Raw genomic sequence first — 13,827 nt, 5'->3', positions numbered from 1 at the left:
TCATAAACAGTGCATCCACACATCATACAGGTGTGGCAGAGGATGTTCTTTCTCAAACTACTTAAGAAACAGAGTGAACCAACACCTTTATCATGAATTTTACACAGCCATAATTCAAATTATTTTGACAGGTTCCATCACTGTTTGGTATGGGAATTTGGACAGCTATTCTATTCAAGAGCTCTCATCCTGTTCATAATCTTTTTCAGTTTCTCCATTTGGAAAAAAAGGTTAGAATCCATCCTTTCAAGAACCGCCCACTTCAACTTTAGCTTAATTTTCACTGCCAACCAAACTCTGAACTCTCCCACTTCATCTATCTAGTCTCCCATGAACATCTTTTTTACAATTACGGTTGCCAGATGCAAGGTTTGTAAGGTACATGTTTGTGTAAGAATTTGATAATGATTGTGTTTTTCTTGTCTTTTCATTTTTTGTGTTGTGCAAGTACTTATGTATACTGTATGTCTGCTTCATCAGTATTTTCTTGCTATACTGCAAAGCAAATTCCATCAACTATTTATGTGTGGCAATAATGAATTACTTTCTATATGTTGATTTACTATCTTATGAAACAAGCGTATTTCTAATAGCTGGAACATTCTTTCCCAAGATTGGATCTTTCTTGAATTTTCTTCTTGAATTAATTCTAGCTGTTGTATATTCTGAGTTAGCAGTTTATTGCAATGCAGGTATCCAGTATTTATTTGGCACAATGTCTAAGGTTAGCTAGAGTTGTATTTTTTTCCTCACTATTGTAAAATTAAGAATGTAGCCATCAGTCAACAAACACAGGCAAGGATCGGGTTTGACATTACAGTATGGGTTTGGCATAATGTACATTTTGGGAAATATATTTGTGTGATGGGCCTGGTCCCATACACTATAAGTTTGAAGTAAATATAATTATTTATATTATTGGCCATTTGTTTGCTGCAGCTACTTCACCTCATTTTCAGTCAAAACAGTCAAAACCACAATCAGAGGCAGGGCCAGATTTAAAGCCTGGGAAGCAATTACCAGATAACCACTGGCTTGTTTCCCATTGTGCTCTCTTATGGACTGGAGGGGAGCTGGTCTTCCCATCCATTTATGAACATTGGTGTTTTAAAATAAAAACCTATATGTTTCAATAAGGTAATAAAATATTAAGGGAAATGTGAAATGTATTTGACTTTGGTAATTGATTTTTGTTTTGATGTTTGGGTTTTTATTGAGGTGAATGTGTTTGTTTGGTAGTGGGGTTCTTTAAGAGTGTTGTGGGTGTTCAAAAGGGGAGAAGCCTCTGTAATAAAAGGCAGAGGAAAGAGGCTCTGTTTTCGTTGTTGTGACTTTTTGATGGTGGACTGCTTCATTTTTGGAAACTGATTGGAAGTAGTCTAAACGGATTATACTGTGGGCGGGTTGCATGGTCACTAATTGTATGGTGTGACATGAGTCCTATGCATTAATTTAAAGTGAATAGGCTGGTTACTGGGATTTATAGAGACTGTGATCAGATTTTAACATGTTTCCCAATTTAAATATTTTTTTGTTCCCTAGAAAAGTTCCCCAAACTATGATTTGTAGAAAGAACAGGACTTAAATCATGATGACTGCAGATGACCTCCTGGATGAATATGACTTACCTATTGTGTATTCTGTGTTTGAATGTGTACATTTTCACATGGATCTAAGTAGCAGTGTCTCACTATATACTGCATTTGGAGAACTGTGTTTGGCCTTCTGTTCTAGATTAGTTTATAGTGAATATTATGATTTTGTACCTATAAAAAATTAATAAAAGAGTGAGACGATTTCACAATTTTCTCTTAGGGCATACTACTGTAAATTAGTATCAAACTCCTCATGCCAGGAAGCGACAATAAGCAATACTGTAAATGTTTTTAGTTGATTATATACTGTACTGTATTTACAATGTACTGTAATTCATTCAATATTAATATTGGTTAATGAGTCTTGTTATGCTGTATTACATAATTGTAATTGCATAATATTTTAAGCAAACAGAAACATACTGTAGAATTGTATTATGCATTGGACATTGTTCTACTATTTTCCCTCAATGATGGTCTTTCTTGAGAAACACATTTTAATAGCTGTCTTTCATTGATTTTTTGTTTAAAGCTAAAGGTTCATTCTGATAGCCCTGTATGATGTAATATAAAAAATAACCTCATAGCATTTTGGGTATGAAAAGAAACAAATGATGCTAATAATGAGAAACACCTGATATTTGAGTTAATAAGATCTGACTGATAAAAGAGATTAGCTCCTGGAATCTTTCTTATTGTCATTTATTGTATGGTTTACCATGCAAGTTGTGATTAGGTTTATAAAGATTCTGAACTACTGTATGTGAATTAAAAATTGGTTCTCTAAGAAGGATTATGGGTAAACCAAATACGAAATAGCAAAATACTTTTATATGATATATGACCAAGTGAGAAACAAACCATGGCTCCAGCTCTGTTCCCTTCCACTCTTGATTTCTCAGATGAACCAAAGGTTAAAAATACACAACAGATTGGTGACAAGGATTCTTGTCTCCTACCAGTGCAGTGTGTGTGTATGGTAAAAGAAACAGAAACATTTGAGTTTTTTGTCCAAGCATACAATATTGCTGCTGAGAGAAAAGTAGCAACTTTTTTTAATTTAATGGGCGCTGAAACCTTTGGATTATTGTTTAGTTTGGTTCAACCCGATAATCCTGGAACAAAAGCTTACAGTGAAATCGTAAAAGTACTAGAAACACATTTCACTCATAAACCACTAGTTATAGCAGAGAGCTTTTGATTCCACAAAAGAAATCAAGAATACGGTGAAACAGTTTGTTGCTTTTCTCAGATAGCTCATGGACCACTAATGGTGAATTCAATAATGCACTAAATGAGACCCTTCATCATAAAGGAGGAAACAAAAGTAATAGGGTAGGAAAAGAAAATGCTGCATGCTGTTGAACAGGTGCCAGAGGACAACAGTGACTCCGTCTAAAGAAGGTATGACACACCACATATTACCTGGGTGTTCACACAGTTCCTGTGTAATGTCACTGATAGAAGGGCAACCAGTGAGAATGTAACTTGATATAGGATCTGAATTTTACTTGATTTCTGACACATGTGTACAAGCAGAAGTTTCAGAATCTACCCCTCAAACCCAACAAAATCATTCTGAGAACCTACACTGGAGAATCTGTTCCTATGCGTGGAGCTAAAGCTGTGGAACTACAGTAAATGGACAAACAGCGACTTTACACTATTATGTCTTGAAAAGCAATTATCTCTCCTTGATTGGAAGGGCTTGATTAGAGAAAATAAAAGTCAATTATGCTGAAGTGTATATGATGACGAAAGGAAAAGACAGGTTGACTGACATGGAAGCAATTAAATATCAAACCTACAGTAACATTCAACCAAAATGCTTTAAAGCCAGAACTGTACCTTATGCAATCAGACATAAAATGGAAGCTGACCTGGACCGTCTAGTCAAGGCAGGAGGCCTGGAGCTGCCAGTATAAGAAAGAAAGATGGTTCCGTTAGACTTTGTGGGGACTTTAAGGTCACAAATAAACCTGTATTACAAACTGAAAAATACCCTCTGCCCTGTATTGAAGACATTTTTGCTAAATTAATCTGTCAGGCCTTCCTACAGATGCATGTTAACAAAATGTCACAGGAGCCGCAGTCCATTGTTACACATAAAGGACTTTTAGTTCTTATTTAGATTGAATTATAAATTAGTTCTTATTTAGATTGAAGTTTACACTTCTCACTGACCATAGCCTTTTCACTTCTATTTTAGGACCATACACAGGTATTCCTTCTATGGCTGCAGCTTTTTTGCACACACAAAAAATGTAAGGTATCAAAGATCAGCACCGCACAGAAATGCAGTCAGACAACTTGATACTGTACACCAGGACATCTTCCACTTTGCACATCTAGAACACACACTTGTTACTGATAGCCAGGTGAACAAAGCCACCCGTGTGGATCCTGTAGTGCCTCAGATTTTGGACTTCCTTCACTTCTGAAATTACCACTTTTAGAGCAGTTGCACTTAGGGCATTCAGTAATTGTTTGCCTGAAGGAGATTGCATGAAGTTCTTTCTGGTTGTCTGTTCTGGATAGTGCCAATTATGCCAAAATATGAGAAATAGTCTTAAGTTGGTACCCTTGCATCCATGGGACTAGCTTGAGAATCCTTGGCAGAGCACTCACATTGACTTTGCGGGACATGTTGAAGGTAATGTGTTCTTGGGAGCTGTTGATGCCCATACCTAATGGTCAGAGCTTGTTGTAATGACATCTACCATGACAGGTTGCACAATTCAGAAACTGAGAGGAATGGTCAGTCATTTTGCCAGAACAACTGCTGAGTGAAAGGCCACATTTTGTATCTCAGGAATTTAAATACTTACTGGCTTGGAAGAGGGAGGGAATAAAGTGGGTTAAAGTCAAAGACATTTCTCTGTCTTGTGTGAATTATGGAGCTGAATGGTAGTCTAAAAATTTAAGTTTCTAGTATAGTATAGTTTCTAGTATTTCTGTGTTTTTTTATATATTTCTGAGATTTCTGGTGTATAGAAAAGAAGGAACAAATCATTTAGCACAATTATAATAGCATTTTTTTAATTTAAAAAATAGTAACATCAAATTACATACATACTGTATGTTACTTGCCATAACTACAATGGTTAAAAGTTTCCTGCTGGGTTTTTATGACCTATTATAATGACTTACATTTGACATAGGCTCTACTGTAGGCTATTATGCAAGTGATATGAAAACTCATTGATAATTAGAGTTAATGGATTTATGACATTTCCAGACTTCCCAAACTGTTTCTTTTTTTATTGTGTTTGATTCAAACCTCAACTTCAACAATTCTGCTGCACAAGAATAGCTTCAAGGCAACAGAGCCTAACTACCATTTTTATACTTTAAACAGTGTTGAGTTATTGCAATAAGTGACTAGGAAGTGTCTCAAAAAGTTTAGATAAAAGTGTGTAACACCTGGCAGTGTAATCACTCCCAGCTTCAAAGCAAAGGTTTTTTTTGCTGAGATGTGTTTACCTTGGTTTGCCTTACATTCTGGGTAAAGGAACTGTCAATCAACAGTGAAGAAGACACCATACAGGATCAGATCAAGACAGAGATTTTTTTTCACCAAAGATTTACAATACATTCCTCTAACTATACCTAAAATCCTAACAAGTTGGGGGTTATGATAAATTATTTAAGTTATTGGCTATTCCAGTCAGTCAATGCCTATTATTCACCATTTTCATAAGCCCCAAATTTATAAAACAAACAATTAGAATACTTGGAGCCATTTATTTGAAATCCGGTTTCTCACTAATTCATATTTCACAGGTTTTTCACAGGAAATATTGACCAACCCAGCTCAAACTTATCTGGAATCTCTACTTGAGCTTTCAAAAGATGAGCTTTCAAAAGATTTCAAAAGATTAACACGCATACACAGTTTGTTAAAATAATTACTAATCTAAAATGAATTGATAAATAGCAATGTTCTTGAAGTCACCCGTATCATCAACTTGATTTGATTGAAGGGCAGTCTTTGTTATAAAATTATTCAACAACAGAACAGTTAAGATCAGTCAAAGATTTTATTAGTCCACAATTCAATGTTGTGCTTTATATCGCTAAACACACTGTCTTACACTGTACATGAGCTATTGAGATATCCCAGAGTTGCCTTAGAATTAGAATTATTTTGTGCTCTTTCCCATTTCTACATACAGTAGGTAATGCATCTTTCACTAGATGTTTCTTGGAACTGTGTAAAATTGGGTCGGACGTAGAAAAATCTTAATTTGTAACCAACCATTTTAATTAAAAGAATTTGTTTAATCACTTTGTTGAAAATGAAGGAGCGCCTTCAATGCACTCTTCTCAGATGTAGAATTCACACATACAGTATATATCTGAAAAATAGATCTTAGTTTATCCCTTTCTCAGTATAGTAAACATTACAGAGTAATTTCAATCCTCTTTCAAAGAAATGGAAAATGATACATTGAAGGCCATATTTTACCATTGTATTGTTACATAGTGCAGCATCACAAAAGAAGGGACTAAGAGACCAAACCATTTTTTTTATTTCTCTTAATACCCCAGCAAGTTTTGTTTAGAAATGTCTGTCAAATTTCCATCTGCGATACTACCTTAAACATCAAAAAGAATAAACAGGTGGTAACATTTGTTTTTAATTCCTCTTATGAAGTCAATCCCATTTCTAAGATGATAAAATAAGATGTTACAGCTGGCAACACCCCATTCAAGTTCAATTAGAACAATACATGCACACAGCAGAACAGGTCTATGGCAGTCTAACTGGGAGGTCAGAGGAATAATGACAGATACAATTCATATATTATTTTGGAAGAAAGGGCCAATTAAAAACAGACTGTTGATAATATGGGAGAGATCTCTAAAATGCCCTGTGTAATGCTGTATGTGGGTTGCACATAACTATTTCTCCTTTCTGTTTTCATCAGTTAAAACCCTGCCCCTACCACAATCACAAATTTACTCAGAAATTCACAAATAGCATAGTCAACATTAACACATAAAAACACCTAACTGTACTTGGTCACAGACATGGTAAAATATATTTAAACTTAAATTGTCTAAACAATATTGTGAAATTGCACTACACAATGTTGCCCCTCCACTGTTCCTGAGTTCAGTCTTGCCAGTTTTGCTTAATGTAAAAAGTTTGAGATTAAGATGTAAAACCATCTTGTGGTTTTAAAACCCTTCGTGCATTAAAGTATTAAACATTGTTGGGTATCATTTCTGCTGATGACAGAGAATGCTTATTAACAAGAAAGTTTTAAAGGGGTTTATCTGTGTCAAAGGGATATTTCAAGATCAATTTGTTCTCAACTGCAAGTTCGTCACTGTCTATTCTTAAAGATAAAGCTTCATAACACAAAAAAACCTCTTTGTTTCCTTTTTATTTCAAGATAACATTCAACCTTGGAATTACTGTATCATAGCAACATGTTAAAGATTTAACAGTGCATGTAGCCCATTTTCTTTTTATATTAAATACAGATCCAAAAGCATAAAACTGAAGGATGTGTTGACCTGAGTTACTTACATTTACAAAAATAAATAAAATTAACCATGTATCTATGCACATATCTTTTTTAACTCTGTAATGGATTGTCACCGCTTAATCCTGAACTATAAACAATAAAAATACAATATTTAAACATTGACCTAGCAAAGTAATTAAATGAATTTGAATGCCTAGATTAGGTGATTAGATGCAACTAGATGCAACTCTACATTTCAATGCCCCAATTTTCTTAGGTGTTTAGCTTTTAGCCCACTGTACTCTTTTTGCCAAGCTTAATGAAGTTTCAAAGTAAATGTTAATCTCCCTGATAAAGCCATTGGTTGCCTATACCCAGTTGATGAGTTGTCTGATGTCTGGTTACTATAATCACAGTAAGTATAAAATCAAAACACAGACAGAAATGGGCATTACATCATTTACATCATACAGACAGCAGGGACGTCTTGAAAACCTTTTAAATACATACGGAAGTTCAAATAAATACAAAAATGTTTAACCAGTTTAACATTTAGACAATAACGGTACATGAAAGAATGCTTAATCAAAAGTAATCAACAAAGATTAAAGCAAAGTAACAATAAAATGACTTGCATTAAATTCACTTACAATACAATATGTACAATATTCTCTTTATTGAATTTAATATCTACAGAAATATCCACAGTTTTTCCTCTCAGACAGGTGTCTGAACAGGTGTATTGATCCTGCTCATATTAAATGGGCCAATACTGAAACTCAACCTGTTTTTTTCTGTGGCTTCACACCCAAACAACAGAGAACTCGGCCCCACTTACTATTCAGGACGCTCTCAGACAGCACTTGTTTGCAGCAGGAATCTTCAGCCATGTATCCTGAGGGTAAGGCAGCCAGAATAGCTCTCTGGAAATCTTCACCTCATTCTGTGCTGGTATTGTTTAAAAAAACCTGAAGGCCCTGTGGGCCTCCAACAGTTGATGTTTTAATTTTAACACATAATGTCCATGTGGCAGAGATGTTGGTTAGATCTGCTTTACTATGATTGGTTTACATCAGCAACATTGTAGAAAGACAACACTCTAAACCTTACCTTATCCTTACAGTAAGTTACACATATCAAAACAACCTTTTGCATAACTTCAATATTATGCCTGGATTTTTCCATATAAAAATGTAAAACTCTTTATTTTAAACACATTTAAAACACACAATGTTCATAAGTTTAAGGCATGTCCCTGATATTCTGAAAACCAGACTGTAATGAGCACCCCACAGTAGGGTCACTCCAAACATTACCTACTTGACTGAGCAATTTCATCTCTGCAAATATATCCATTCATTATTCCTTCTCTAATTTGGAAGCAAAGCTTGCATATGACAAGGGTTGCATGGCATTGCACTGAAATTGCACTGAAGGGATGAAATTACGTGTAATTACAGTCATGTTTGAAAGTTTGTGAACCCATTGCATAATTTGAGATTTATTGTTTTTTTAAACACAAAATGCATATTTAATCAGAATTAGGGAGGAGCTAACATAAATAATTGCGAGAAAGCAGGTCAGTTACTCTTTCTACGAGTCTAGCATCATGCCTCGAACTAAGGAAACATCAGCAGAAAGATTTCCTCAGATTTGGACTCCACAAATCCACTGTTGGGCAAAGAGTATACAAGTGGAGGGCATTTAAAACAATGGCAACCCTGCCAAGAAGTGGATGTCTACCTAAATTTTCACCCAGGACAACAAGGAGAATAATAAAAGAGGTAAAAGGTCATCCTATAATAACATCCAGAGAGCTACAAGCCTCCCTAGCTGCTTCTGGAGTAGTGGTGCATAGATCAACAATAAGAAGAACCCTAAACAGAAATGCCATCTATGGAAGGGTCGCCAGGATGAAGCTTCTTCTGTCAAAAAAGAACAAAACTGCTTGTCTGAAGTTTGCCAGAAACCACCTGAACAAGCGTGAAGAGTTCTGGAAGTCTGTTCTCTGGACAGATGAGTCCAAAATTGATCCTGTCAAGCATGGTGGTGGGAATGTCCTTGTATGGGGCTCTGGCCCTGGGCAACTTGATATCATTGAGAAATATCAATGATTCCTTGTGAAGAATGTCAGGCCATCAGTTCAAAAACTCAAGCTGGGCAGAAAGTTGATGTTTCAACAAAACAACGATCCTAAACATTCAAGTCCACTAAAGAATGGCTTAGGAAGAAGAGGTTCTGTTTTCCTGGAATGGCCAAGCCAAAGCCCTGAATCTTATTGAAATGCTGTGGCAGGACCTGAAGAGGGCTGTTCAAACCTCTGGTGGTGTTTTGTAAAGCTGGTGCTGATGGAGTTTTGTAAAGAGGAGTGGGAAAAAAATCCCTCCAGCAAGAGACTGATAATTGGTTATAGGAGGCAACTGTGTGAAGTTATTGCTGCTAAAGGAGGTACCACAACTTCATTTACTTTTGCACACAAGAATATCTGGTGATTTCTTAAATATCACAGTCTAATAATCTGTGTTCAAATCCCTTTTTATGTGTGGGAAGTCTTTATTTAGGATATTAATTCTATATATTCATTAAAAGTTCAGGTTCATATAATATCTCTATAATATCTATAATAATGACCACCTTGAAGGGTTCACAGACTTTCAAGCATGACTGTACATGTAATGAAGGTTCTGCAGTGACTCAGCTAGTATACTGTAGGTGTACAGTCATCTGGAGTTGAGTCCTGTAGTCCAGACCCTCCCAGTGTGAGCTTGGGCTGTGTCATCAGCTGGCACAGCTGGCAAAGTATGAGCAGGGTGTGGTGGACGTAAGCCAGAGAGGTCACACCATGGTGAGCTGGCACTGCTTTCATTGAGTCAGAGGTGGCCTCCTCTTGAGGCTGTTTCTCCTATAAGGCACTGCGGAGCTCACAGTGTGTAAAACAGCCAGTGGCCTTCACAGGCACACATTTTAGAAGGACATCACCATGCTATACACCATCAGATTGTGTTCTTTTTTGGGGAGGGAACTTTTGAACATACTGCAGGTTAATGCATATTCAATTACTTAGGAACTTCCTAATATCGCTTCCATTTGCATTTTTATAGTACTTTATATGGTATTATGCGTGCACTGCTTTTTGACATGGTCCATAGAACATATGGAAACCATCACCACATGCTCATGTACTTTTAAAATACATATAGTTATTAACATAAAATATAAAAAAGAAAAAAATGTAATAGTGCAATGGCCCAATGCTACTGCCAGCATCTACCCTGTTGTGATGACTGCCTGAGTTGGACTGATTCTTGTCTGTGCAGAAGAACAAGAGGAAAGAGAAACACCACAATTTTATGGCCAATCAGTCCGTAAGCTGAATGTCAGGGGGGGAGTCACTGCATTCTATCTATTAATTTATTAATTACACAGGAGCCCTGATTCACTTTTTGACAGATAAACACAAAACCTGAAATCTGCCTACACATCAATAATGCAAGGAACACTTCAGTGAGGAGGCCATGAACTCCAAGGCAAGGCTCACCATTTCCAAGCCTGTGGTGGAATACCACATGTCCATATCAATAATTTGTAGAATATATTTGTAAAAATGACTCTTCAAAAGAATCTGAATTTTCTTATAGAATGTGTATATATTTTCCTTGTGCATATGTGGACACTAAAACAATAAAAGTAGAAAGAAAACTTTTCAGCACCTACTCAGGTGTCACAATGTGTGTTTTTCTGCTTTTACTCTTCAGTGTAGAATCAACCTTAACTAAAATATATTCGTTTTGAAAAAGATCTGTTAAATATAAGGGAACATAAAATGTCAGTCTTATGCCAGCCCATGACTAAAATGGGCCAATTTACAAAAACAACAAATAAACACATACTGTAGTAGAGCAAGACTGCCACACAAGTTGCCTGCTTTGTTCTGTGAAGAGGCCTTTGAGGTGTGGAAACACCTCAACACTCTCTCAGCTTCAGGAGGCTCGCTTCTGTGACTCATGCCAATTGTCTGGGCCCCTGCCACCTTGAGAGAAGACTAAGGAGCTTTATTAATTCCTCACTGTGAAAAGAAAGATAAGCCCCAGTCCTCTGGTGTCTTAAAAATGGACATTCATCATAATTCACACATAATGTTTGTTGAACTGGCAGGGAAATTAATTTTAAGGAGATTTCAACCTCTTCAGGAAGAACTGTTCAAGAAAATAAATAGTAGTACATGGCAAAAAACATATTTCTTTATATTGTGCACAAAGCAGCAGAGCTCTGGGACAAACCCACTCTTCTTTTCTTTTTCTTGCTTGGACCCTTTGTGCTTTCAAAGGAAAAAGGCAGATCGCATGTGGAGTGGTGATTTAGGGGAGTTGTAAACTTTGTGGCATAAGGATAGGACATGAGCATTGATTTAGAGATGCTCCAGAAGGAGCCCCTAAGTATGCCCACTCTTTTCATCTGTGTTGAGCTTTAACACCTTCTCATCTTGAGGGTCTCCTGTGAAGTGCTACATACAGTAGCTTCACTCAGGATTGTTGCTAAACACCTCCATCATGAGAGGTGTGACGTCTGGCTGGATGTCCTGGATCTGCAGCACCTGCCTGGTGTACTCTTCATTCATTGTACGCAGCTCCGTCAGACAGGCAATTATCTTTGGGAACAACAGGCTGGAACAGGAAAAGAAAAAGATGGTCTTCACAGTTATGTATAGAAAACAGGTGGGACAGTGGCGCATTGTCAGCTTTGCTGCCTTGCAGTGCTGCAGCCCAGGGCTCAAATCTGGATATGGGGAGCAGTCTGTGTGGAGTTTGTACTGTATGTTCTTCCCTTGTTCATGTGGGTTCCCTCTGAGTGTTCCAGTTTCCATCCACAAATCCAATTTCTAATCCAAAGACAAACTAATAGGTTCAATGGCTTCTGTAAATCAGCCCTGTTGTGAGTGTGTGTTTGCGTCTGTGTGTCATGCAATGGACTGGTGTCCCATCCAAGGTGTATCGTGCCTTGTACCAGTAAATTTCAAGGATAGATTCTGGTATTCCTTGCGAACGTGTACTGGATAAAGCTATTTAGAAAATGGAAGGGTGGATGAGGGTACATTATGGTAATGACAAAATCATGAGCGTTTTGTCCTGTCTTCAAGATTATGTCTACAAGACCAATGAGAACTCAGGAAAGAAGAATATTTTGTGAAATGAAATTTTTAAAAAATTGAAAAATACATTTTTAATCGTGTTAGATTGGAAAAATGTAGATAGACGAACTATCAATAGTTAACTGCAATGGCTTCAATCAAATGCTGTTTAGAATGTTGCCATTGCTCTGATCATTTTTACAAGATAAACATTCAGAAAACAAACTGGAAACTAATCATTACATAAACTGTTGTAAAACTGTTAATTGTTTCAGTTGGATAACAGATAAAAAACAGTCCTCTTTTTTTCTTTATTTCTTATAACACTTTTTGCATCCTCTTTTCTAATTTATATATTGGGTGACTCAATATGTTCCACAAGAGGTCCATAAACCTGATTTTTATGTTTGCATTTTTGTTAAATTAATCAATCTTATTAATTATTGCTTTCATACTGTATGTTTTCCCAAGGAGAAACTACTGCATTGTCAATTTCAGTAAAAGCCACAGTGAGAAATAGAACAGGAGAATCTGACAAAACAGCCAAATCTGGACATCTGTTCAAGATCTGGGTATGAGTAAGGGTCATTTTAAGTTAATCTATATTTTCTGCAGGGCTTAAGCCTTTATTCTAAAAATAATACTTCCCAGAACTCCCGAAAACCCTGTAACTGTTCCTGCTAAACCAAGTGGAGTCAGAGTGCAAAGCTAATCTATAGAGTTGCATCTACAGTATAGGGACATTTCTAACATAGCTGTGAGCCTTCAGCTCTGCCCTTGAAACCCAAACCCATGAGGAAGATTCTTAAATAAAAGTGGCCATCTGCATAAAATACACAAAGTTACATTTTTTCTTTAATTTCTACTGAAAGACTCCCTTGGCCGGATATAAAACTTGCACAAACCAGCTGGAAATGTTTGCTTATTTACAGTAAATGAAAAGGTATATTTAAGGGGTTACACCTTACAAACTTCAATTCTCCTAAATGTTTCTCTACAGTGCTTGTTTTTTCAATGATTACACACCTCAGTAAGTGTTTTTTTAATAAATATTGCTCATCTCAATCTAATCAGCACTTATTTTCATGTGTCATCCCCATAGAGTCCACCCTCATATCATGCTAGAGTACTGCAACAAGGTAGATAGTACTGAAGTGTAACAAATGGGAATGAACCTTAAGAAGGCGACATTGATACACTCCAAGATGGCAAACCTCTACATTGTCACAAGAATAATAAGGAATTGGCTGCACCTGTGAGAATTCGATTCCCTCTAAAGCAGTGGTTCTCAAACTTTTTGGACAAAGTACCACCTGCAAGTCATGCTACGTTCGTAATAAACATTCCTATACAGTGGTATAGAATTACATTGTAGCTCTCAAGTACTCAAGTATTAGTGCACGCTGTATCGAAGTACATAGACTGTGGATTCGACACAAACTCTGAAAATAGGAAATCCCGTCCCAATTTTTCAGTAACATCTAGCGGTGTTCTGCGTACCATAGTTTGAGAACCACTGCTATAAAGGAATTGAGAGAATGGACAGAAATTGTCTACACAGATTCTCACAGTCTCCTGATGGTGAGATACTGTATCTGATCTCAGAGTAAGATTACTCATGGTAATT

At 36.5% G+C, this 13,827-nt stretch overlaps 1 protein-coding gene across 7 annotated transcripts in view; it reads right to left on the bottom strand.

Annotated features, from left to right (window-relative positions):
* Positions 1-4,617: 4,617 nt before the first annotated feature.
* nr1i2 (nuclear receptor subfamily 1, group I, member 2) overlaps positions 4,618-13,827 on the bottom strand; it is a 76,190-nt gene continuing 66,980 nt past the window's right edge. For all 7 annotated transcript variants that reach the window (XM_088606526.1, XM_088606484.1, XM_088606532.1 and 4 more), the window contains one exon: positions 4,618-11,736. In XM_088606526.1, coding sequence (XP_088462652.1) covers positions 11,592-11,736 — 145 coding nt within the window. In that variant the 3' untranslated portion in view covers positions 4,618-11,591. The remainder of the gene's footprint in view (positions 11,737-13,827) is intronic.

This window comes from Lepisosteus platostomus, chromosome 2, assembly GCF_059453375.1.
Source record: "Lepisosteus platostomus isolate fLepPlt1 chromosome 2, fLepPlt1.hap1, whole genome shotgun sequence".
Lineage (NCBI taxonomy): Eukaryota > Metazoa > Chordata > Actinopteri > Semionotiformes > Lepisosteidae > Lepisosteus > Lepisosteus platostomus.
This window is presented reverse-complemented; position numbering and strand designations above follow the sequence as displayed.